The 21,785-nt window shown below is 44.2% G+C and overlaps 2 protein-coding genes across 3 annotated transcripts; one reads left to right on the forward strand and one right to left on the reverse strand.

The window, feature by feature from the left end:
* The first annotated feature begins 4,108 nt into the window (after window positions 1-4,108).
* Window positions 4,109-13,465, forward strand: slc23a1 (solute carrier family 23 member 1). Its single transcript, XM_046305169.1, has 14 exons — window positions 4,109-4,266; window positions 4,800-4,955; window positions 5,122-5,279; window positions 5,374-5,462; window positions 5,559-5,626; window positions 7,303-7,484; window positions 8,793-8,913; window positions 9,375-9,531; window positions 9,771-9,918; window positions 10,101-10,206; window positions 10,576-10,705; window positions 11,093-11,236; window positions 11,451-11,546; window positions 12,666-13,465. The coding sequence occupies exons 1-14, from the start codon at window positions 4,234-4,236 to the stop codon at window positions 12,941-12,943; spliced, it is 1,866 nt and encodes a 621-aa protein (XP_046161125.1). The 5' UTR covers window positions 4,109-4,233; the 3' UTR covers window positions 12,944-13,465.
* On the reverse strand, window positions 13,255-21,492 carry prob1 (proline-rich basic protein 1). Of its 2 annotated transcripts, XM_046305167.1 has the most exons (3): window positions 21,114-21,492; window positions 20,867-21,000; window positions 13,255-18,221 (listed from the first exon to the last, which is right to left on the reverse strand). In XM_046305167.1, exon 3 carries the CDS (start codon window positions 17,133-17,135, stop codon window positions 14,508-14,510), a length of 2,628 nt encoding a protein of 875 aa, XP_046161123.1. In that variant the 5' UTR covers window positions 17,136-18,221; window positions 20,867-21,000; window positions 21,114-21,492; the 3' UTR covers window positions 13,255-14,507. The 2 variants fall into 2 exon arrangements, with proteins under 2 accessions (XP_046161123.1, XP_046161124.1); XM_046305168.1 differs by having other exon boundaries at window positions 20,867-21,123.
* Window positions 21,493-21,785: the final 293 nt, after the last annotated feature.

Below are 21,785 nucleotides of genomic sequence, written 5' to 3' on the forward strand. Positions count from 1 at the left end.
CATATGGCAATTGGCTCCTTTCATTACTCTAATGTATAACCATCTATGTAGAATAACAAAGCATATTAGACTAGAAACAGTAACAAAACTACAGTATTGTATATTTTACAATTCGTTTGCATGACGCATGAGCAAAGTAATACAGCTAACGACATACATTAAAGGAATTGCAATTTGTGAGTAAATGCAACCAACATTGATATGTAAGCAACTCTATCAATAACAAGATTATCATCATTAGCTAAATGCTTGAATCGAACTTACAAACAAATATTTTTCCAAGGCTGAAGCGTGACAAATAACTATATTGAAAGACCTGCACTGTAGCGTTGTTTGTAGCTGTTTCTATGCATGCAAAACAAATTCTGTACTTCCTGTTTGCGTCGTCTTTCTAAGTACCAGAAAGCGCCACTAGGGGGCAAATAACACCATTGAACACAATGAAAATCCAATTTAACCATTGTAATAAAATAATCTGTTACCTTCTAACAGGATGGCAGCACACTATATGTCACTGGTTTCCTGTGACATATAAACCTCCAGGAGGTTTTGGGCTTCCTGATATCCTGCCTGCTCTCCCCCCATCTCTCTCTCCTTGAATTGTCCTCTTGCCCTCCCCTCCCTCTCTTTGACATCACCACCCCACTCTGTATCACTGATTGTGTGTCTGTCTCTGTTGGCGATGTTCTATAACAGAGTAAAAAGTCTCCACCCATAAAATGCGGTTAAGCGCTTAATCATACTGCACTTTGCTGTATCCATCGTCTTTCTGTGTCTTACTTATTCTAAAAGGTCAAATATCCCGTGATTGGAATGTACAGTCGTTGCCAAAAGTTGAGAATGACACAAATATTAATTTTTCACATAGTCTGCTGCCTCAGTTTGTATGATGGTAATTTGCATATACTCCAGAATATAATGAAGAGTGATCAGATGAATTGCGAAGTCCCTCTTTGCCTTGCAAGTTAACTGAATCCCCCAAAAATATTTCCACTGCATTTCAGCCCTGCCACAAAAGGACCAGCTGACATGTCAGTGATTCTCTTGTTAACACAGGTGTGAGTGTTGATGAGGACAAGGCTGGAGATCACTCTCTCATGCTGATTGAGTTTGAATAACAGACTGGAAGGTTCAAAAGGAGGGTGGTGCTTGGAATCATTGTTCTTCCTCTGTCAACCATGGTTACCTGCAAGGAAACACGTGCTGTCATCATTGCTTTGCACAAAAAGGGCTTCATAGGCAAGGATATTGCTGCCAGTAAGATTCCACGTAAATCAACCATTTCAGATCATCAAGAACTTCAAGGAGAGCGGTTCAGTTGTTGTGAACAAGGCTTCAGGGCGCCCAAGAAAGTCCAGCAAGTGCCAGGACTGTCTCATAAAGTTGATTCAGCTGCAGGATTGGGGCACCACCAGTACAGAGCTGGCTCAGGAATGGCAGCAGGCAGGTGTGAGTGCATCTGCACGCACAGTGAGGTGAAGATGTTTGGAGGATGGCCTGGTGTCAAGAAGGGCACCAGGAAAAACATCAGGGACAGACTGATATTCTGAAAAAGGTGCAGGGATTGGACTGCTGAGGACTGGGGTAAAGTCATTTTCTGAATCCCCTTTCCGATTGTTTGGGGCATCCGGAAAAAAGCTTGTCCGGAGAAGACCAGGTGAGCGCTACCATCAGTCCTGTGTCATGCCAACAGTAAAGCATCCTGAGACCATTCATGTGTGGGGTTGCTTCTCAGCCAAGAGAGTGAGCTCACTCACAATTTTGCCTAAGAACACAGCCATGAATAAAGATTGGTACCATCACATCCTCCGAGAGCAACTTCTCCCAACCATCCAGCAACAGTTTGGTGACAAATTCATTTTACAGCATGATAGAGCACCTTGCCATAAGACAAAAGTGATATATATCTAAGTGAATCGGGGAACATCGATATTTTGGGTCCATGGCCAGGAAACTCCCCAGACCTTAATCCCATTGAGAACTTGTGGTCAAACCTCGAGGCGGTTGGACAAACAAAAACCCACAAATTCTGACACTCCAAGCATTGATTATGCGAGAATGGGCTGCCATCAGTCAGGATGTGGCCCAGAGTTAATTTACAGCATGCCAGGGCGGATTGGAGGTTTTGAAGAACAAGGGTCAACACTGCAAATATTGACTCTTTGCATCAACTTCATGTAATTGTCAATACAAGCCTTTGACAACTTATGAAATGCTTGTAATTATACTTCAGTATTCCATAGTAAGATCTGACAATATCTAAAGACATTGAAGCAGCAAACTTTGGAAATTAATATTTGTGTCATTCTCAAAACTTTTGGCCACGACTGTACAACCCTGAGACACAGCTATGCATTTCATCCTCTTAAAATTAGGATATTACTCAAGAAGACACACCCGACCTTGTGCATCACACACACTTTCACAAACAGACACACACATGCACACGTTGCTCATACATGTGTATGGACACACTGGAGTGGCTTGAAACAGGTAGGACTGTCTGGAGGAAGTCAAAGGGGAAGTCTGGAGCAGATCTTTCCAATACGGAGGTCATGACCCTTAATAGAATATGGAGTCATGTCGGTGTGTCGCCCTCTTGTGGTTGGTATGAGTCATGAAAGTTTGTAATACAAAATTAAAGTCCATTCATCCATTGTCATGTGGTTATTTTTCAGAATGTCTTTTTTTTTTTTTAAATCCCCCCCCTCTTCACTCACATACTGGATTTGATACATCACTGTCTTCCTTATAAGATCTCATGTTCAGTGGTGGAAAAAGTAAAAGTTTAAAAAAAAGTAAAAGTGAGTCACCCAGTAAAATACTACATGAGTAAAAGTTAAAAAGCATTTGTTTTTAAATATATTAAAGTATAAAAGTATAATTGTGATTTCAAAAATATACTTAATTATCAAAAGAAAGTATTAAGCACTTCAAATGTTTTATTTTAAGCAAACCAGATGACATTTTCTTTTTTTTTAATGATTATTTACAGCCAGGGGCTGTCTGCATGCTCCAACACTTGCAAAGGTCCTAATGGATATTGCAATTTATCGCCGTAATCTGAAACTTTTGTTGGTGGAGAGAGAACATTTAGCTATTTTAAAGAAAATGTTCTGCAATTCAACACATTTTGCCCTGTCTCTTGTGTGTTCATGATACCTGGAGCGGCAGCGTAGCCTAGTGGTACCGGAAGGTTGCGAGTTCAAACCCCCGAGCTGACAAGGTACAAATCTGTCGTTCTGCCCCTGAACAGGCAGTTAACCCACTGTTCCCAGGCCGTCATTGAAAATAAGAATATGTTCTTAACTGACTTGCCTGGTTAAATAAAGGTAAAATTAAAAATTAAATACCTGAGGGACTCAAAATCAACAGGGTCTCTCTGAGTGTCGAGGCCATAGTCTAAAACAAACAGAGGGCCCAGGGCATGTAATCTGGCCATGATAATAACAAGATTTAGATAGCTGGTTATTTACCTAGCTAACATGGGCTAGTTGATCAACTGGACATTTCTATCAGGTCTGTCAGTGAATGAAATTACTAGTGGAAAACTTTCCATGCATTACCAAATTTCAAAATTGCACCTTGCGCGTTCCACTATAACAATTATCAACAGCATGTTTGTTAAAAGCCAGATTTTTTACATAACATATATTCATTTATTTAATTTAGTCGAGACCCGCAGTCTGTATTGACCCTATTCTGGGTCCAGATCCGGACCACAGTCCGTATTGACCCTGTTCTGGGTCCGGATCCGGATCACTGTCTGCCTATTGAGTATGGCTGGCCTAGATGCTATCACAACCTCTTCCGATAAAATGAAATGCACAATCGGTCACAAATCTAGAACTACAAATGTAACCCTTCCGATGTAGTTCTTTCTGATAGCTATTCTGATTCTAGCCCTGGATAAGAGCGTCTGCTAAATGACTTAAATGTAAATGTAAATGTAGCCCACTATCTCTCATTCCAAGAAGTGTCGTCTTGAACCCTGGGTCCTTTACCTTTAGGTTTACGGTCTCAGCCTCTTGTTCAGCACCAGTGGGTAAAGTCCGCCTCTGGGGCAGATTATTAACCTGGCTAATCTGGTCCTCTCAACCCCCATACAATGCGCATTTCCACTGCTGTATAGGGCTGAGGTCACAAGTGTTGAGTTGAGAGAGCACAAAGAAAAGCAGCCTTACCCAATACCCGACAAACCATCACAAGGACCTGACAGCCCAGAGGAAGCAGATGCAGCACACAGAGACACAACCAGACCACAAGGTATGATGAATTGATGAGTTTAGTTGATAATGTTTGTAAGTCTACATGATCTGGCCTGACAAGATCATGAATATGGGATGTTCATATGTGATGTGCTATGTTTTTCTATCAAGTGTAAAGTTGAACTTGTTAACTTATCCTATTACCTCATTCCCACAGTGTTTCTGTTTACTTTTTTTTGGTGAAATGACACTGTGGGAAAAACTGTTTACTCGGACTACGGTCCTTACCGTCATGATGTCTGACTGACTAACTGAACTGAACTTGTGGAGGATGGTTCTAGCTGAAACAATGCTTTTTCAGGGCATTTGTGGCTATTGACATGGGGCAGACACAATACCTGTTGGACACAAACAAACCAAACGTGGAAACACTGAATTGTGTTTTACTTCCAGGGTGTACGAGAGCCTTTGCCATCGATTAGTCCCAGTGGCTGAACACGTGTCTCTGCTTTCAAGATTTGTGTGTGCCAAGTTGCCAACCAAATCCAAAATCCATTTAGATGTGTGACTGTCTCTGGTCCTCCCTCTCAGAGTGATGTCATCCAGAGTCAGACAGAGGAACAGGAGCAGTGTGCTGAGGGGGGGAAACTGGCTGCCGAGCAGCAGAAGCAGCAGTCGGGCTTTGACATGATCTACACCATAGAGGATGTCCCGCCGTGGTACCTCTGCATTCTACTGGGCCTCCAGGTGCACAAATACACACACACTCTTTCACACACACCTCGTTTTCATGGATGGTTTCATCAGTAGACTCCACCTTTCTCTTGCTCTTTGTGTGCTCTCGTTTCCCATATCTCTGGTCCCCCCTCTCTTTCTCACTCCACAGTGATTAACACTGCGTCTTTGATCACAGCACTACCTGACGTGTTTTAGCGGGACCATCGCTGTGCCCTTCCTGCTAGCGGAGGCCATGTGTGTGGGAAAGGACCAGAACACTGTCAGTCAGCTGGTGGGAACCATCTTCACCTGCGTGGGAATCACCACACTCATTCAAACCACCTTTGGAGTCAGGTGTGTGTGTGTGTGCTTGGTTTGTGTGCATGTGTGTACATGTGTATGTCTGCTAATGCTTATCATGCACCTGTGTTTCATCTTCGATTTGTAGGTTACCTCTTTTCCAGGCCAGTGCTTTTGCTTTCCTCATCCCTGCTCAAGCTATCCTAGGGCTGGATAGATGGAAATGTCCCTCTGAAGGTGCGTCCCTCAATCTCAACCTGTGTGAAAAGAATAGGGCCCAGTCACAGACAGAACCTCACTAATGGGCTGTTGTTTCTGTCTGTCTTTCCACAGAGGAGATTTATGGGGACTGGAGTCTTCCTCTGAACACCTCCCACATCTGGCACCCAAGGATGAGAGAGGTACTTCCTGCTTCTTTTCAGTGGGCCTCCATCTTGTGGTACATCCTTCTGAACTGTAGCATCTCTCACTTTAATTGACATTATCTGAGACATCATGTAGACATAACTAGGATCAATACATTTTCCTGGTCAGGTCACATGGGGGTCCTCCACATAGGCTGCTGCAACTGTCTATTACTTATTCTGTTGCATAGTCACTTTACCCCTACCTGTACATAGCTACCTCAATTACCTCATACTCCTGCACATCAACTTGGTCCTGGTACTCCCAGTATACACTGTATTCAGTTACCTTGACTTTTTCCACATTTTGATACGTTACAGCCTTGTTCTAAAATTGATCAAATTAAAAATTTCTCATCTATCTACACACAATACCCCATAATGACAAGGCAATAACAGGTTTTTAGAAATATTAGCAAATTTATAAAAAATAAAAAAACAGAAATACCTTATAAGTATTCAGACCCTTTGCTATGAGATTTGAAATTGAGCTCAGGTGCATCCTGTTTCTATTGATCATCCTTGAGATGTTTCTACAACATGATCGGAGTTTATCTGTGGTAAATTCAATTGATTGAATATGATGTGGAAAGGCACACAGTTATCTATATAAGGTCCCACAGTTGAAATTGCATGTCAGAGCAAAAACCAAGCCATAAGGCAGGATTGTGTCGAGGCACAGATCTGGGGAAGGGTACCAAAACATGTCTACGGCATTGAAGGTCCCCAAGAACACACTGGCCATCATTCTTAAATGGAAAAAGTTTGGAACCACCAAGACTCTTCCTAGAGCTGACCGCCCGGCCAAACTGAGCAATCGGGGGAGAACGGCCTTGGTCAGGGAGGTAACCAAGAACCCGATGGTCACTCTGACAGAGCTCCGGAGTTCTTCTGTGGAAATGGGAGAACCTTCCAGAAGGACAACCATCTCTGCAGCACTCCACCAATCAGAGATATCCTTGATGAAAACCTGCTCTAGAGCACTCAGGATATCAGACTGGGGTGAATATGTACCTTCAAACAGGACAACAACCCTAAGTACACAGCCAAGACAACACAGAAGTCTCTGGATGTCAGAGCCCGGACATGAATGAACCCGATCGAACATCTCTGGAGAGTCCTGAAAATAGCTGTGTAGCAACGCTCCCCATCCAACCTGACAGAGCTTGAGAGGATCTGCAGAGAAGAATGGGAGAAACTCTCCAAATACAGGTGTGCCAAGCTTGTAGTGTCATACCCAAGAAGACTCAAGGCTGTAATCGCTGTTTTTTGTTCTAAACATTTCCAAACAGCTGTTTGCTTTGTTGTTATGAGGTATTGTGTGTAGATTGATGAGGGGGGAAAAACAATGTGATCCATTTTAGAAAAAGGCTGTAAGGTAACAAAATGTGGAAAAAGTCAAGGGGTCTGAATACTTTCCGAATGCACTGTAGCCATGTTACTTTTACTCATTATTGTTATTCATTATTCACGGTGTATTTATTCCTTGTGTCACTATTTCTATTTTTTTTATTGAATTGTTTTATCTTAACTCTGCGTTATTGGAAAATGACCCCGTACGTTAGCATTTCACTGTTAGTCTACACTTGTTGTTTATGAAGCAAGTGACAAATAACATTTGATTTGATTTGACATATCTAATGATAATAACAGTCGGTTTCTCTCCCCTGTAGATCCAGGGTGCCATCATAGCATCCAGTGCAGTGGAGGTGGTCATCGGGCTGGTGGGTCTCCCTGGTCTCCTCCTGGACTACATTGGGCCCCTGACCGTCACCCCCACCGTGTCCCTCATCGGCCTGTCTGTCTTCCAGACAGCTGGGGACAGAGCCGGCTCTCACTGGGGCCTCTCAGCACTGTGAGAGCACAATCCATCCTTTGTCTATTGAATCCAGCCCTTCCCTGTAATGCATCCTCTCTGTGGACTCTGCTCTTTCCATCTGATCCTCTCCACTCATGCTTACACTTGAGATCCAACAATGTTTTCTGAGTTTGATTACTCTCTAGGCCGAGGGCCTGTTTTTCTTACTTCTGTTCCTCGCTTCTATAGTAGAAATGGATGACTTTGACTAGGGCTTGAGACTCTTTACGGTCTTCAATCCAAGGTCATTGAAGCTATTGAATCTAATCACATACTATTTAGGTAGCCCTTCACCCTTGTATCCGTATACGGGTTGAAAATGGCAGATTTGGGCACTGATAAACGCCTGAATTGGAACGCAGTGTCTGTAAAGTAACATGCTATACCTGACGTCAGAGCCCTGGCTCTGCGTTTCACAGCTGTGTGGGGGTTTTGACTGACAGACGCTCTGAACTTAAGCACCTTGTGCGACAAGAAGTTCCCCCATCACCCCTGCTAATTGGCCAACTTTTGCAAATGTTTTGTTGTCTAACTGAGGGAACTGCTGTACATTAAGATGACTCTATGCATTTTTGAAAGATGAGACGTTGAGGATTATAAGAAATACTGCTTGGATGTAATTCAAGCAGTCCAAACACTTGTGAGTCCAAATGTGCAATTCACATTTCCAGATCATAAAACTCATGTCATATACAGCACAGTATCAACGTGTGTATGATCACTGTGCTTGATGTACAGTTCCAAGATTACATGGCGTCTTACCCTGGGTTGTTCTGAACAGATTGAGCCTGTGTTTGTTCATTGTGAAGAGAATTTGCCGCAGCACACGCACCTTGAATGCACTCATGACTCCTTTCTGTGCGCGTCAAAATTACGACCGTTTTTTTCCCCCTGAATTGCCTTGGCAATAAAACAAGTTTTCAAACCATGCCCACCTGACCCAGATGGCCATTTATAATGGACCGTTTTTTTGGATTGCGTCGACAACAACAGGTAATTGTGTGATGGCGGGGATGGATGGTTGTGTTCCAAACGACTGTGCTTGTGTCGGGTGAATTGTTGTGCCCTCACCTTTGCTCTAATACTTTTCCCATCATCTCCAAAGTGTTCCCTTTCATTAGTTACCCTGGTTATGCATTTGATTTTCATTTGTCTTCTGTAAGAAACATTTCAATGTAGCCCTATCCACATAGGCAATTCCCACGAGTGTTTAAAGGGTCCATTGCTTTTCCCCTGTTGCTTTGTCTTTGATTCGGTTATGTTGTCGCTATATCACTGCCTTACTGATCCTCTGCGTCTTCCCAGGTGCATCTTCCTCATCGTGCTATTTGCTCAGTACCTGAGGAACTGGTCCTTCCCTTTCCTCACCTACAACAGGAAGAAAGGCTTCAGCATCACCAGGTTCCAGATCTTTAAGATGTTCCCGGTTAGAACCAAAAAACACATATTTGTCACACAGGGATGTTAAAAAGTCATCCGATCCACGCTAATCAGATGTTCTCATGTGGGGCATGAACTGATGTTCATCAAATACACCAAGCTATTCATTCACAGCACTTACCATGCCACTCCAATCTTGAGAGGTATAATAAAGTCTCATCTTAGGCAGACTTTATTGCATTTTCCTCTGTGTTACTGCCTTAATCAGTGCTGCCAGCCAGGTCATGGGGACATTGTCAAGGCCAGGCTATATAAATGACTCACTGTGATAGATAGAACCAGACCACAGGGGTAATTTCACCTTACATTAATGCAAAGTATTAGCTTCCTGATGAAAAGGGCTGTAAGAATGGGCACAGAATAGGCCTACATAATAAGCTCTATGATTAGGCTGTATGATATGTCATGCTGTTCCCCTTCTCTGTGTGTCTGTGGTGCTGGGTTTAGATTATCATGGCCATCATGTTGGTGTGGCTGCTGTGTTACATCCTGACCCTGACCGACGTGTTGCCCAGTGACCCCAGCAAGTACGGACAGAAGGCACGCACTGATGCGCGCGGTGACATCATGACCCTCTCCCCCTGGTTCCGCTTCCCCTACCCCTGTAAGAGGCCAGCCTTACAGCCATTGTCTCTCACACTGGGCCAGTTTGGACGCCTGAGCTAGAGCAAGGGTCAAGTTAAGAAATTGGATGACACTGGCCATTTATGATCACCTTTAGAATGACCTTATAAAACATTTTCAATGGTTTAAATTATCTAAGTTGTCATCCATTGCCATTGCCTCTTGTCTTGCTACATAGGGGAATAATTCCGACTTGTGGTGTTTGTGTGTCCCTGAAAGGTCAGTGGGGGTTGCCCACGGTGACCATCGCCGGAGTGCTGGGCATGTTCAGTGCCACACTAGCTGGCATTATAGAGTCTATCGGGGACTATTATGCCTGTGCTCGCCTCTCAGGGGCACCTCCGCCACCGGTCCATGCCATCAACAGGTGAGCATCAGTCTCCTACGCCACAGTTTAGATTTCTAACCTGGACCGAAGGCTCTGACATGAACCTATGTTCGAGATAGTCCTCTGTGGTCAAGCATCAGTACTCTATTCTCTGTGTGGATGCATGTATGTAGTTGTCTGCATCCTTCGTTATCCTTCGTGTCTTGTCTTTCCCATACTAGGGGTATTTTCACAGAGGGGGTGTGCTGTATTATAGCAGGACTACTGGGTACAGGAAATGGCTCCACCTCCTCCAGTCCCAACATTGGAGTTCTGGGAATCACTAAGGTTAGGAAGCTTAGCCCCTCAGCCCCTCCCAAGTTCTTCAGACATGCTGTCTTTAATCTATTTACTGCAAACACATGAGTGTACATATGGAATCTCAGATGTTGTATTTATGTCTTGTTCAAGTTGGAATCAGCAATAATATCTGTTTGAAACGGATAAATGCTTATCAACACGGTCTCTAGTGCAAGCCCTTTGCCGCAATGGAAATCAATTATTATTATTTCCACATAATTATTGACTAAGGGTCTACTCATCTTTACATATGCTGGTATGTTACTCTGGTGTGGATTCATAATCAATGAACTGCAACTGATACTAGAGGTTGCACAGTTCACATTGAGCCATGTTGTACTATGTCCCTAAACACAGGTGGGCAGCAGGAGAGTGGTGCAATATGGTGCAGCCATAATGTTCCTGTTAGGAACAGTGGGGAAATTCACTGCCCTCTTCGCATCTCTGCCTGACCCCATTCTAGGTGGCATGTTCTGCACCTTGTTCGGTGAGTCATTGGGAGAATCTCAATTGCATACTCCTCGCGTCCTCTGCCCTTGCGTTCTTCTCAAAACCCATTGGAGGAGAAGGTCAGAGGGGAGTGACCTCTGTGTTTCTTATCCAATCGGTTTTGAGAAGGATGCGAGGAGAGAGGAAGCAAGGAGTATGCAATTGAGATTCTCCCACTGTGTTCTGTGACTTCCAAATACAGATTCCACACACAGCATCATCTCAGTGTCAGCCACCAGGGGGGGTAGTATAATCACAAAAAACTCACTATTTCAGAAAGGGAATCATATTATGTTTGTAGCTAGAAACACGGATAACCGTTTAAAAATATGACAATAATCACCTTTTCCACACCTCTGTTGTTTGTGTTGTCTATGCCCTGCAGGTATGATCACGGCTGTGGGCTTGTCCAACCTGCAGAGCGTAGACCTCAACTCCTCTAGGAATCTCTTTGTCCTCGGCTTCTCCATGTTCTTCGGTCTCATGCTGCCCAGCTACCTAGACTTGCACCCTGGCTGCATCAAAACAGGTGGGCTGCACATTTAAAAGGGTTTTATTGATAAGAAAAGGCATCATCATCATCTGCTGAGGAAGTGTAGGAGCGGCTGTAGGAAGTTCAGAGTATGTGTACAGTTAGACTGGTATGCAGGTTTAGTACGGTTTTGCTGCTGGATATTATGTTGGATGCTATGAATAATGATTAAGGATCATTCATTTGGTGGTACATGTTTCATTGCCCTCAGGAGTTGCAGAGGTGGATCAAATCCTCACAGTGCTCCTAACCACTGAGATGTTTGTTGGAGGCTTCCTGGCGTTTGCTCTGGATAACACCATCCCAGGTATGCGTGCTCTGTAAGAGTGCAACACCTCATCTCGTTAACAGATGTCAAACGCACAGCACTGCCTAGTCACCTCATCACACACGGATCGGAGGGACCCGTTGCTTTGTGTTTGTTGACAGTATGTGTCACCACCATGTCACAATGGGACACGCCAATCCTTCAAACGGTTGCCTGTAACTACCCATGTTTGTTGATCAAATCAAATTGCATTTGTCACATGTGCCGAATACAACAGGTGTTGTAGACCTTACAGTGAAATGCTTACTTACAAGCCCTTAACCAACAATGCAGTCTTAAGAAAATACCCCCCCCCCCCATAAAATTAAGAGATAAGAATAACAAATAATTAAAGAGCAGCAGTAAAATAACAATAGCGAGGCTATATACAGGGGGTACCTGTACAGAGTCAATGTGCGGGGGCACTGGTGTCGAGGTAATTGAGGTAATATGTACATGTAGGTAGAGTTATTAAAGTGACTATGCATAGATAATAAAAGAGAGTAGCAGCAGTGTAGAAAAAGGGGGGGGGGGGGCAATGCAAATAGTCTGGGTAGCCATTTGATTAGCTGTTCAGGAGTCTTATGGCTTGGGGGTAGAAGCTGTTTAGAAGCCTCTTTGACCTAAACTTGGCGCTCCGGTTCCGCTTGCCGTGCTGTAGCAGAGAGAACAGTCTATGACAAGGGTGGCTGGAGTATTTGACCATTTTTAGGGCCTTCCCCTGACACCGCCTAGTATAGAGGTCCTGGATGTCCCCGGTGATGTACTGGGCTGTACGCTCTACCCTTTGTAGTGCCTTGCGGTCGGAGGCCGAGCAATTGCCATACCAGTCAGTGATGCAACCCGTCAGGATGCTCTCAATGGTGCAGCTATAAAACCTTTTAAGGATCTGAGGACCCATGCCAAATCTTTTCAGTCTCCTGATGGTGAATAGGTTTTGTCGTGCCCTCTTCATGACTGTCACACCATGATTGGTGTGCTTGGACCATGTTAGTTTGTTGGTGATGTGGACGCCAAGGAACTTGAAGCTCTCAATCTGCTCCACTACAGCCCCGTCGATGAGATGTGTCATTGTGTGTGTGTTTTGTGCATATATACTTGTTTGTGTGGTCCAAACAGGCACAAGGAAGGAGAGAGGGCTGTTGGACTGGAAGGCTGATGAGGGCAGTGGGGGAAGCTCCGCGAACATACATACTACTTATGACTTTCCCATTGGAATGAGCTGCGTTAGGAAGATCAGCTGCCTGCGCTATCTCCCCATCTGCCCCAGCTTCCAAGGCTTCAGGCAGCGCAGACGGAAGGACAGCATGCAGGAAAACAACGAGGATGAATTAAGAGAGAGGACTGAGAGTGTACGCATGGACACAACAATTACCTTGGCCTGCACCAAAGTATAGTAAAAGTTCAATGATTCATCTTTTAGATTATTTTTATACTGAGGTGTGATTTTCACAGCTATTTATTGTTTTGGACACTTACAAATGCACGATGTTGCAATGTTGTGACTGGAATATTATTTACTAGAGCATGTAATTCACCATGTATCTTGGAGGTTTGGTCTACCATCTCTGTTTTCTTACTCACCACCACGTTTTTATAGCATCTATTATTGGTCTACGCTGAAGAACACAGAGCCATATATTCAGACACATACTTGACCGTATGCTTGTATATAGGCTGTACTGAAGAAGCAGAAACAACATTAGCAGTGTTTTTTTGTATTTTATTAAGTCTTTCTTGTGTACAAAATGAACAAGTAATGATAGTGTCTCTCTCTTCTAATGATCTGAACTCAATCGGAGGTAAAGCAAAAAATGATATAAAATGAAAGTGTAATATATTAAAACATTCCTATTTTTTTGACTACGTTAAATGTTTGTTTACATTATTAAGTGTTACAATAAAATGTTAAAACAAGATTAGTGAGAGGAGAGCCGTCGATTAACATATTTACAATCTGACCAAAAAGTGCTGTAAGAAAGAAAACCCACATGCTTCTAAGTCAAGTCAACATGGTAATTGTACTGTATTAGCTGAGCGAGACTGAACAACAACACTGCACAGATTGGAAGAAAAAAAGTGCAGGCCAAGAGGCTAGGGTCTATTGATCTATCAAGGAAGTACAGGATCAGAGTTTTTATGGCTGTTCAGTATTGATTTCACTGTGACATGATGAAAGATGTTGAATTGAATTTCCGTTCCATATTACACCCAAAACCCTTGTCTGCCAGGGCCTCTGTCAATAATGGCCATTGCAGTCTGCCCCTGGTGATGCGTTTTTAATCTGAAGACAGCTGCCCTCTCGGCTTGTTCAGGCCACTCTCCTCAAGTAAACAATGGTGAGATGTAAAAGACAACAAAAGCTTACAAAATAAAATAAAAAATAGCACCCACTCAAATCTTAATTTCTCCTTTGAAAATTGCAAAAGAAAATTTGTGTTTTAAGAAAGTGTTGTTTTATCTATATTACACAACTAGACATGGCAAACATCATCACAAAAAAAATGTTTATGTTAGAAAATTAGATGACATGCCATTTTAGTTACAGTAAAAGATCATCAAGCATCTGCCCAGAAAGACACAGTTTCAATAGGGAGGGAAGAGGAGGGTTCAGAGAACCACAGGTAAATACACTGTATGCATTTTCGTTATGGAAAACATTGCATACCTTAGCAGCCCTCTGCTCTCTCACACAAATATCTGACAACGTGAAGTCCCGGTAGTCATCATCTTTATGGGTATTGTGTCAGGAATTTTCGGATTCAGGTGAATCCGAGATGAGACACTGATTTTCATCACTATTATTGATACCCAAGTTTTACTCAACCTGACAGTATGTAAGACACTCTGATCCATCTCTGGGTGGCCTTGTGCGGCTTTCCCTCAGTCCTTACCCCCTGGACAGTGCAGTGTACAGTCCCATCGTAGTGTTAAGCTGTTGCAGTCCGGTAGGCAGCAGTCTTACAGCCAGGTGTGAGGCATCTCCTGTGGATGAGCCTGAACAGAGAAGCACTTGGGAGGGTACATGCCTGGGAATTGCATTGAGTGGTAGGGCATGGCACACGCTGGTGGCAGGACTGCTGTAGGCACCGTCTGCTGGGGCAGCAGCACTTCCACGTACTGGCAGGTCTCTGGATCAAACAGCATCTTGCGCTGAGGTGGAAGTTGGGGAACGTCGATGTAGAAACATCTCCCCGTCTCCGGGTCCATCAGCATGTGTCGGGGTCCCTGTCCGTAAACCTGACCTCCAGCCATCTCAGGATATGCTAAGCCTGCACTGCCCTGCCTGTACTCTGTGCTGAATGGGCCCATGAAACCCTGTGTGCTGCACAGGTACTGCTGTTGTTGTGTGTCTGGGGAGGGCATTTTGTTTTCTCCATTCCCTGCTGGCTGTGGGGGTGAGAATTCTTCTCCCCTCAGCAGTTGGGCTGGCTGGTTTTGAGGGGGAGGCTGCATCAGGACAGGGGCCTGTATTAAAGTCATCTTTCCAACGTGGGTTTGAATTGTCTGGTAGTTCATGGGGTTTGGTGTATGGAAGAAGGGAGACATCAGTGGCTGTGGAGTCCCAGTGGTGTTGAGCTGTACACAGGCAGGGGAAGGTGTGCAAGTGAGTGTAGTTTGACCCTGGGATCTGGGAGGAGGGCCATGGTTTTGGCTGCTATCCTTGGCACTGGAACACGTTGTAACTGAGGGCTGATACTGTTCTGGCTGGTACACGTGTGCTGCTGATGAGTAATATGTTGGAACTAAAGTAAAACTATTTGTGGCAGTTGCTTGTGGGGATTTCTGTTTCTCATTGGTGGTGCCTGTTCTTTCACACCATTGCTGATTAGACTTACTGGGGGGCTCCACTGAAGACCAGGTCTGCCGAAGCATCTCTTTTGAACTTGCATTGGCATTACTACTCAGGTTATCAGACTGGTTGATATTGGGTCGGCTGCCTCTTTTCTCAATAGATTTTGCAAGGCTTTGGGGTGTGATATTTGTAAATCCAGTGTTAGGAATTCTGTCTTGTGATTCATGGAGAGCTGTGGCTTTGGTTACATATCCCTTGGGGGTGGTGTAAAGTGAAGCTGTATCCACGGCCTTCAAAGGTGCCGATGGGAACACTTTCTTCACTAATAGCTTTTCATTAGGCCCGGGTGCTCTGACCCCGCAGGCCTCTCTGTTGCTGACCTGGTCATACACAGACTGCTGATAGAAGGACAGGAGACTGTCCTCTTTTCCCAAAATGGTGTCCGCTGCGTTTTTGAAAGACAGGTTGTAGGTATTTTTCACCAGCCTCCTCACATCCCTCACCACATGTACTGGGGCCTTGGCTTTAAATATCTCCTGTGTCCCCATGTTCCCAGACTGTCCCACAAACTTGACTTCTCCACTGTCCCCCGTCTCTATTGCCTTTCCTGACACACCTTCAGGAATTAGTGGCTGCTGACTGACTTGACTGCCCCAGAGTGTATCAGTCCTCTGTAGCCCCTTAGGCAGGGGGTTCTGTTGTTTATGGACCCCTTGCCCCCTGTTGCATTCCTCTGGTGTGTTTTTCACCGGAGCCTGTTTGCCTCCAGATCTGCTTGAACCAGCACATGTGCTCTGCGTTTTGCCCTTTGCTGAGTCACAAGATAGTCTGTCCCCTGGGCTCCGGTTAGCGTACGGCAGAGCCCCATCCCTGGGGTTTTGCCTTTCTATTTCCTCACTTTCCAGAGTGGAGGCTATTTCAGCCCTCTTAGTGCTGGTGCTCTGAAACTCAGACCCTCCAAAGCTGCTCACGAGTGAAACGGAGTTCTGTTTGTAAAGCGACTTTTGGTGTGTTTTAGCGTTCGCAACCTGATGGTATTGGATAGAGTGACTCTGTCTATGTGAATCAACAGAGCTCATATCAGTTGTGCTGATCTCTTTGGCTGCCAGAGGGCTCTGGTGACAGTTCTTACCGTTATTCTGGACCTCTAGAGGTGCGAAGGCTCCTTCGTTCACTTCAGTTTTGTTTTGTAGATTCAGCTCACACTGCATCTTCTTTGACAGGACACTCTTGATGATACAGGAGGCCATTTTGGTTTTTGTGGAGGTCTCGTCCAGGGACATCGACTTCTGGAGCCTCTGCTTTCGCTCGGCCTGAGCTGTCTTGTTCTCCGACTCCATCCCATGTGACTCCTGGTGGAAAGTTGCTGGGGTGCTGTGCTGACGCATGAACACATCCCTGCGGTGGCTGGCTGTACTGGGTGTACATTGGGCTTCATTTGTCACCTCTCCCTTATCACTGTCTTGTGATTCCGCCGTGTTACGTCTCTTCAGTTGGATTTGCCTCTTGGGAACAGTTTTTGTTCCCCCTCTGTACACCTCACCCTGGTTTTCCATAGCCACATCAATGCATTCGAAGCTGCCAGTTTCTGAGCATGCTGTTGTGCTTTGGATGTTAGCTGAGACAACCGAGGACTGCTGGAGGGAGATATCATCTTCTGACCAATCGCTGACTGGAGACGGCTGGGTCAAGGACCTACAGCTGGAGTTGTAGACATCCAAATAGTCTGCCTGGGGGCAGTAGTGTTTGCTGAAGGCCAGGTCTCTGTCTGCCTTATAGAACTTGGTGGACATGGTGGATGGCTCACCGCTGTGTTGTAGAACCCCTTGGAGCCGCCAGGTGCTTCTACAGCGTTTCTGAGGGAGCAGACTGAATCTCCAGGTGTCTTGATGGCTGTCCGTTGGCAAGCTCTGGGATCCGGGAGGTCTCTGCCGTTGGTGTTGCTGCCCGGTTGCGAGGGAACACTCTGAATAACAACACGCCGGGATTCCTGACTGCAGCTCGCCGACTGAGTGTCGAGATGCAGCTTGCAGGCGCTTTTCTATTCCTGGCTCTGAGTGACAGCTCAGTCTGCTCCTCTCTATTGCTGGCCCCCATGCAGTTCAGCCCCTCCCCCTCATCCTCCTGACCACCGTCCGGGGGGGAGGGGAGGGGGGGCTGCTAAGGAGTTTACTTTCAGTACCACAGATACTGGGACCCTTTTCCTGCTTCCTACCATATGTTGTGGAATCCTCATTTGGCTTTCTGCCCAAGTGTTCGCGTCCCCTGTCCTGGTTGTATTGGTTTACTTTTGGTCTGATCAAAATAGTCTTGGAGGTGTATCTGGGTTGAGAGGATCAGAGCCCCTCATTGGTGTCAGTATCAGGGAGGGCGCCAGCGACAGTGCCCCTTAAGGTATCCCATTTTTTGGATGCAGAAGTTTTATCTGATGTTTCACCTGACCCGTCTGTACTCTCTCCCTCCTCTGTCAGGTTGGTTATACAGGGCTCAGGCAGTACAGCAGCATCACTAACTTGAGATAAAGGTGGTGTTAGCGGGGCTGAGACTAGAGGTTGGGGCTCAGGACATTTTACATTTACATTACATTTAAGTCATTTAGCAGACGCTCTTATCCAGAGCGACTTACATGGTTTGTCATTTGGTTCTTCCACCTCGCCAAAATCACTTAGTGAACATAGGGCAGCGCAGTAGGAACTAGTCGAATCGCTGACGTCATCAGTTGGCGCCAATGTCCTTGTCCTCCTCCTCCACGTCAATGATATCACATGGAGAGGTTATTCTGACATCTCTCTACTGCCACAGTGCTCTATCTTAAATGCGGTGTAGGATGCTGTCTTACTTTCTAAGTCACACTCTTAATAGTTCTTCAGGGTTCAAGGCTTGATTCAGTCAACGTAAATCAGAATTACAGAAAGAAAAAACATTATTATTAGAATTTTAAATGTTGATGGCTTTGAATGAGATTAAATTACATCCTAACATGCAACTACACAGTTTTTAATCAAGTTTTGTTTATGGGCAATTCAATGCTAACAGAGTGATGCTGAGACTAAGATTTTTTAAATGTATGTCAAACAAAAACCAATAATTGCAAAGTTAAACCATACAAGTGTATGCACAAGGACTACTTTTAACCATTTCTACATATATATATTTTTTACAAAAACACCTTTACTTGAAGAACAGTGCAAGAACAGTTGGTACAACAATTTTGTAAGTAGTTCTTGTGAATGTCAGTATATACAGTACCAGTCAAAAGTTTGGACACACCAACTCATTCAAGGGTTTTTCTTCATTTTTACAATTTTCTACATTGTAGTGAAGACATCACAACTATGAAATAACACATATGGGATCATGTAACAACCACAAAAGTGTTAAACAAATCAAATTCTATAAATTCAAAGTAGCCACCCTTTTCCTTGATGACAGCTTTGCACACTCTTGGCGTTCTCTCAATCAGCTTCATGAGGTAGTCACCTGGAATGCATTTAATTTAACAGTTGTGCCTTGTTAATTTGTGGAATTTCTTTCTTTCTTAATGCGTTTGAGCCAATCAGTTGTGTTGTGACAAGGTTGGGGTGGTATACAGAAGAGAGCCCTATTTGGTAAAAGACCAAGTCAATATTATGGCAAGAACAGCTCAAATAAGTGAAGAGAAACGACAGTCATTCATTACTTTAACACATAAAGGTCAGTCAATGCGGAAAATTAAGAACTTTTCAAGTTTCTTCAAGTGCAGTTGCAAAAACCATAAAGCGCTATGATGAAACTGGCTCTCATGTGGACCGCCACAGGAACAGAAGACCCAGAGTTATCTCTGCTGCAGAGGATAAGTTCATTAGAGTTACCAGCCTCAAATAAATGCTTCTCAGAGTTCAAGTAACAGACACATATCAACATCAGCTGTTCAGAGGAGACTGCGTGAATCAGGTCTTCATGGTAAAATTGCTCCAAAGAAACCACTACTAAAGGACACCAATAAGAAGAAGAAACTTGCTTGGGCCAAGAAACACAAGCAATGGACTTTAGACTGGTGGAAATCTGTCCTTTGGTCTGAGTCCAAATTTGAGATGTTTGGTACCAACCGCCGTGTCTTTGTGAGACGCAGAGTAGGTGAATGGATGATCTCTGCATATGTGGTTCCCACCGTGAAACATGGAGGAGGTGTGATGGTGTGGGAATGCTTTGCTGGTGACACTGTCAGTGATTTATTTAGAATTCAAGGCACACTTAACAAGCATGGCTACCACAGCATTCTGTAGGGATACGCCATCCCATCTGGTTTGTGCTTAGTGGGTCTATAATTTGTTTTTCAACAGGACAATGACCCAAAACACACCCCCAGGCTGCGTAAGGGCTATTTGACCTGCATCAAATGATCTGGCCTCCACAATCACCTGACCTCAACCTAATTGAGATGGTTTAGGATGAGTTGGACCGCAGAGTCAAGGACAGGCAGCAAACAAGTGCTCAGCATATGTGGGGACTCCTTCAAGACTTCTGGAAAAGCATTCCTCATGAAGGTGGTTGAGAGAATGCCAAAAGTGTGCAAAGCTGTCATCAAGGCAAAGGGTGGCTACTTTGAAGAATCTCAAATATATTTGCATTTGTTTAACACTTTTTTGGTTACTACATGATTCCATGTGTTATTTCATAGTTTTGATGTCTTCCTTATTATTCTACAATGTAGAAAATAGTAAAAATAAAGAAAAACCTTTGAATGAGTAGGTGTGTCCAAACTTTTGACTGGAACTGTGGTTGTATGGTTTGTTTACCTTTGCAATCATCGTTTTTTGTTTGACATACATTTTAAATAGAAAAATCTGAGTCTCAGCATTACATTTACATTTAAGTCATTTAGCAGACGCTCTTATCCAGAGCGACTTACAAATTGGTGCATTCACCTTATGACATCCAGTGGAACAACCACTTTACAATAGTGCATCTAAATATTTTAAGGGGGGGAGGGAGGGTGAGAAGGATTACTTTATCCTATCCTAGGTATTCCTTAAAGAGGTGGGGTTTCAGGTGTCTCCGGAAGGTGGTGATTGACTCCGCTGTCCTGGCGTCGTGAGGGAGTTTGTTCCACCATTGGGGAGCCAGAGCAGCGAACAGTTTTGACTGAGCTGAGCGGGAACTGTACTTCCTCAGTGGTAGGGAGGCGAGCAGGTCAGAGGTGGATGAACGCAGTGCCCTTAAGCATCACTCTATCACTGCCTAATTTCCCTTATCTTACTTTCCTAATCTATTTTTGTTTATCAAAATGTAAAAGTATCAAATAAAATGTATCTGGGTATTTTAATAGTAAATGTATATTATCTACATTATCTTTGAAACCTCTATCAGGGTTGTGACATTTTGTGAAAATGCAGTTATTAGGTGAGAATCTGAAGGTATCTGATCTGACCTGTAGGAATTCTCCAGTTGGACATGTGTTTGTAGAAGATGGTGCTTGTTGAAAGTGTCTGCAAAAGTGAGACCATCTGACACTTCCATTAAGACGTCTATGATCTACAGTTACCTTCATGTGAACTAGAAGGAGGCCCCCCTCATGTCATGCCAGCCTGAGCCCTCTGACCAGATCCTAAAGCCCAGCCTGAAGAAAACTCTTCACACATCAACCACCACTCCAGTCAAATCCTCCTCCAACAAAACCTGAAACAAAAGAACCATACGCCTTTAAATGTCAACAGATCTCAAATGTTACAAAAATAGAAAGACACAAACAAATCACCAGGCCAACCAAAATAAATGGATGACTGTCTGACCTTCTTTTCTCTCCTCCTGAGGTTTGGCCTGGGGCTATGTGGTCCAGGCCCAGTGGGAGCTGAAACGACGGCGTGGCAGTTAGCTCTAGCAGCAGGTGCTGGTTGGGTTGTACTGGAGCTGAGCATACCACTGGAATCCACCTAGCATGGCCAGCGTACTCACAGTCACAGGGCTGGCTATAAATAGCCCCTGAAGCCCCATAACACTATCATCAGTGAGATAGGCCTGGGGTTCTGTGGGTGCGTTGCGCGGGGAAGTGCTGGGCCACTAAATGGCTCCTGTACATTGAATCTGTGTTATTTGACGGTAGGGATACTGTAAGAACCTATACGTTTCCTTAATAGGGTCGTTCCACAAAATGAGTTCCTTTTGCATCTCTTTGATATTTTAAGTAGAACTTGTTCACCAATATTGAATTTCAAAAGGCTGTTATATTAAATGTACTTCCCATTTATACCTATCACATGGGGAGGGGGGTTCAGGTACTAAGTTGTAAATATAGAAAAAAGGAGTTGCCTGGTAATGTGTATGTATCTTTCAAATCTTGGAATGTTCTCAAACCATTACTGTCCATGATGTCGGCAAGGGTAGGGATTCCACATTTGGACCGGCATTGTATAAATAAGAATTTGTTCTTAACTGACTTGCCTAGTTAAATAAAGTTTAAATAA

This window comes from Oncorhynchus gorbuscha, linkage group LG16 (assembly GCF_021184085.1).
Source record: "Oncorhynchus gorbuscha isolate QuinsamMale2020 ecotype Even-year linkage group LG16, OgorEven_v1.0, whole genome shotgun sequence".
In the NCBI taxonomy this organism is placed as follows: Eukaryota; Metazoa; Chordata; class Actinopteri; order Salmoniformes; family Salmonidae; genus Oncorhynchus; species Oncorhynchus gorbuscha.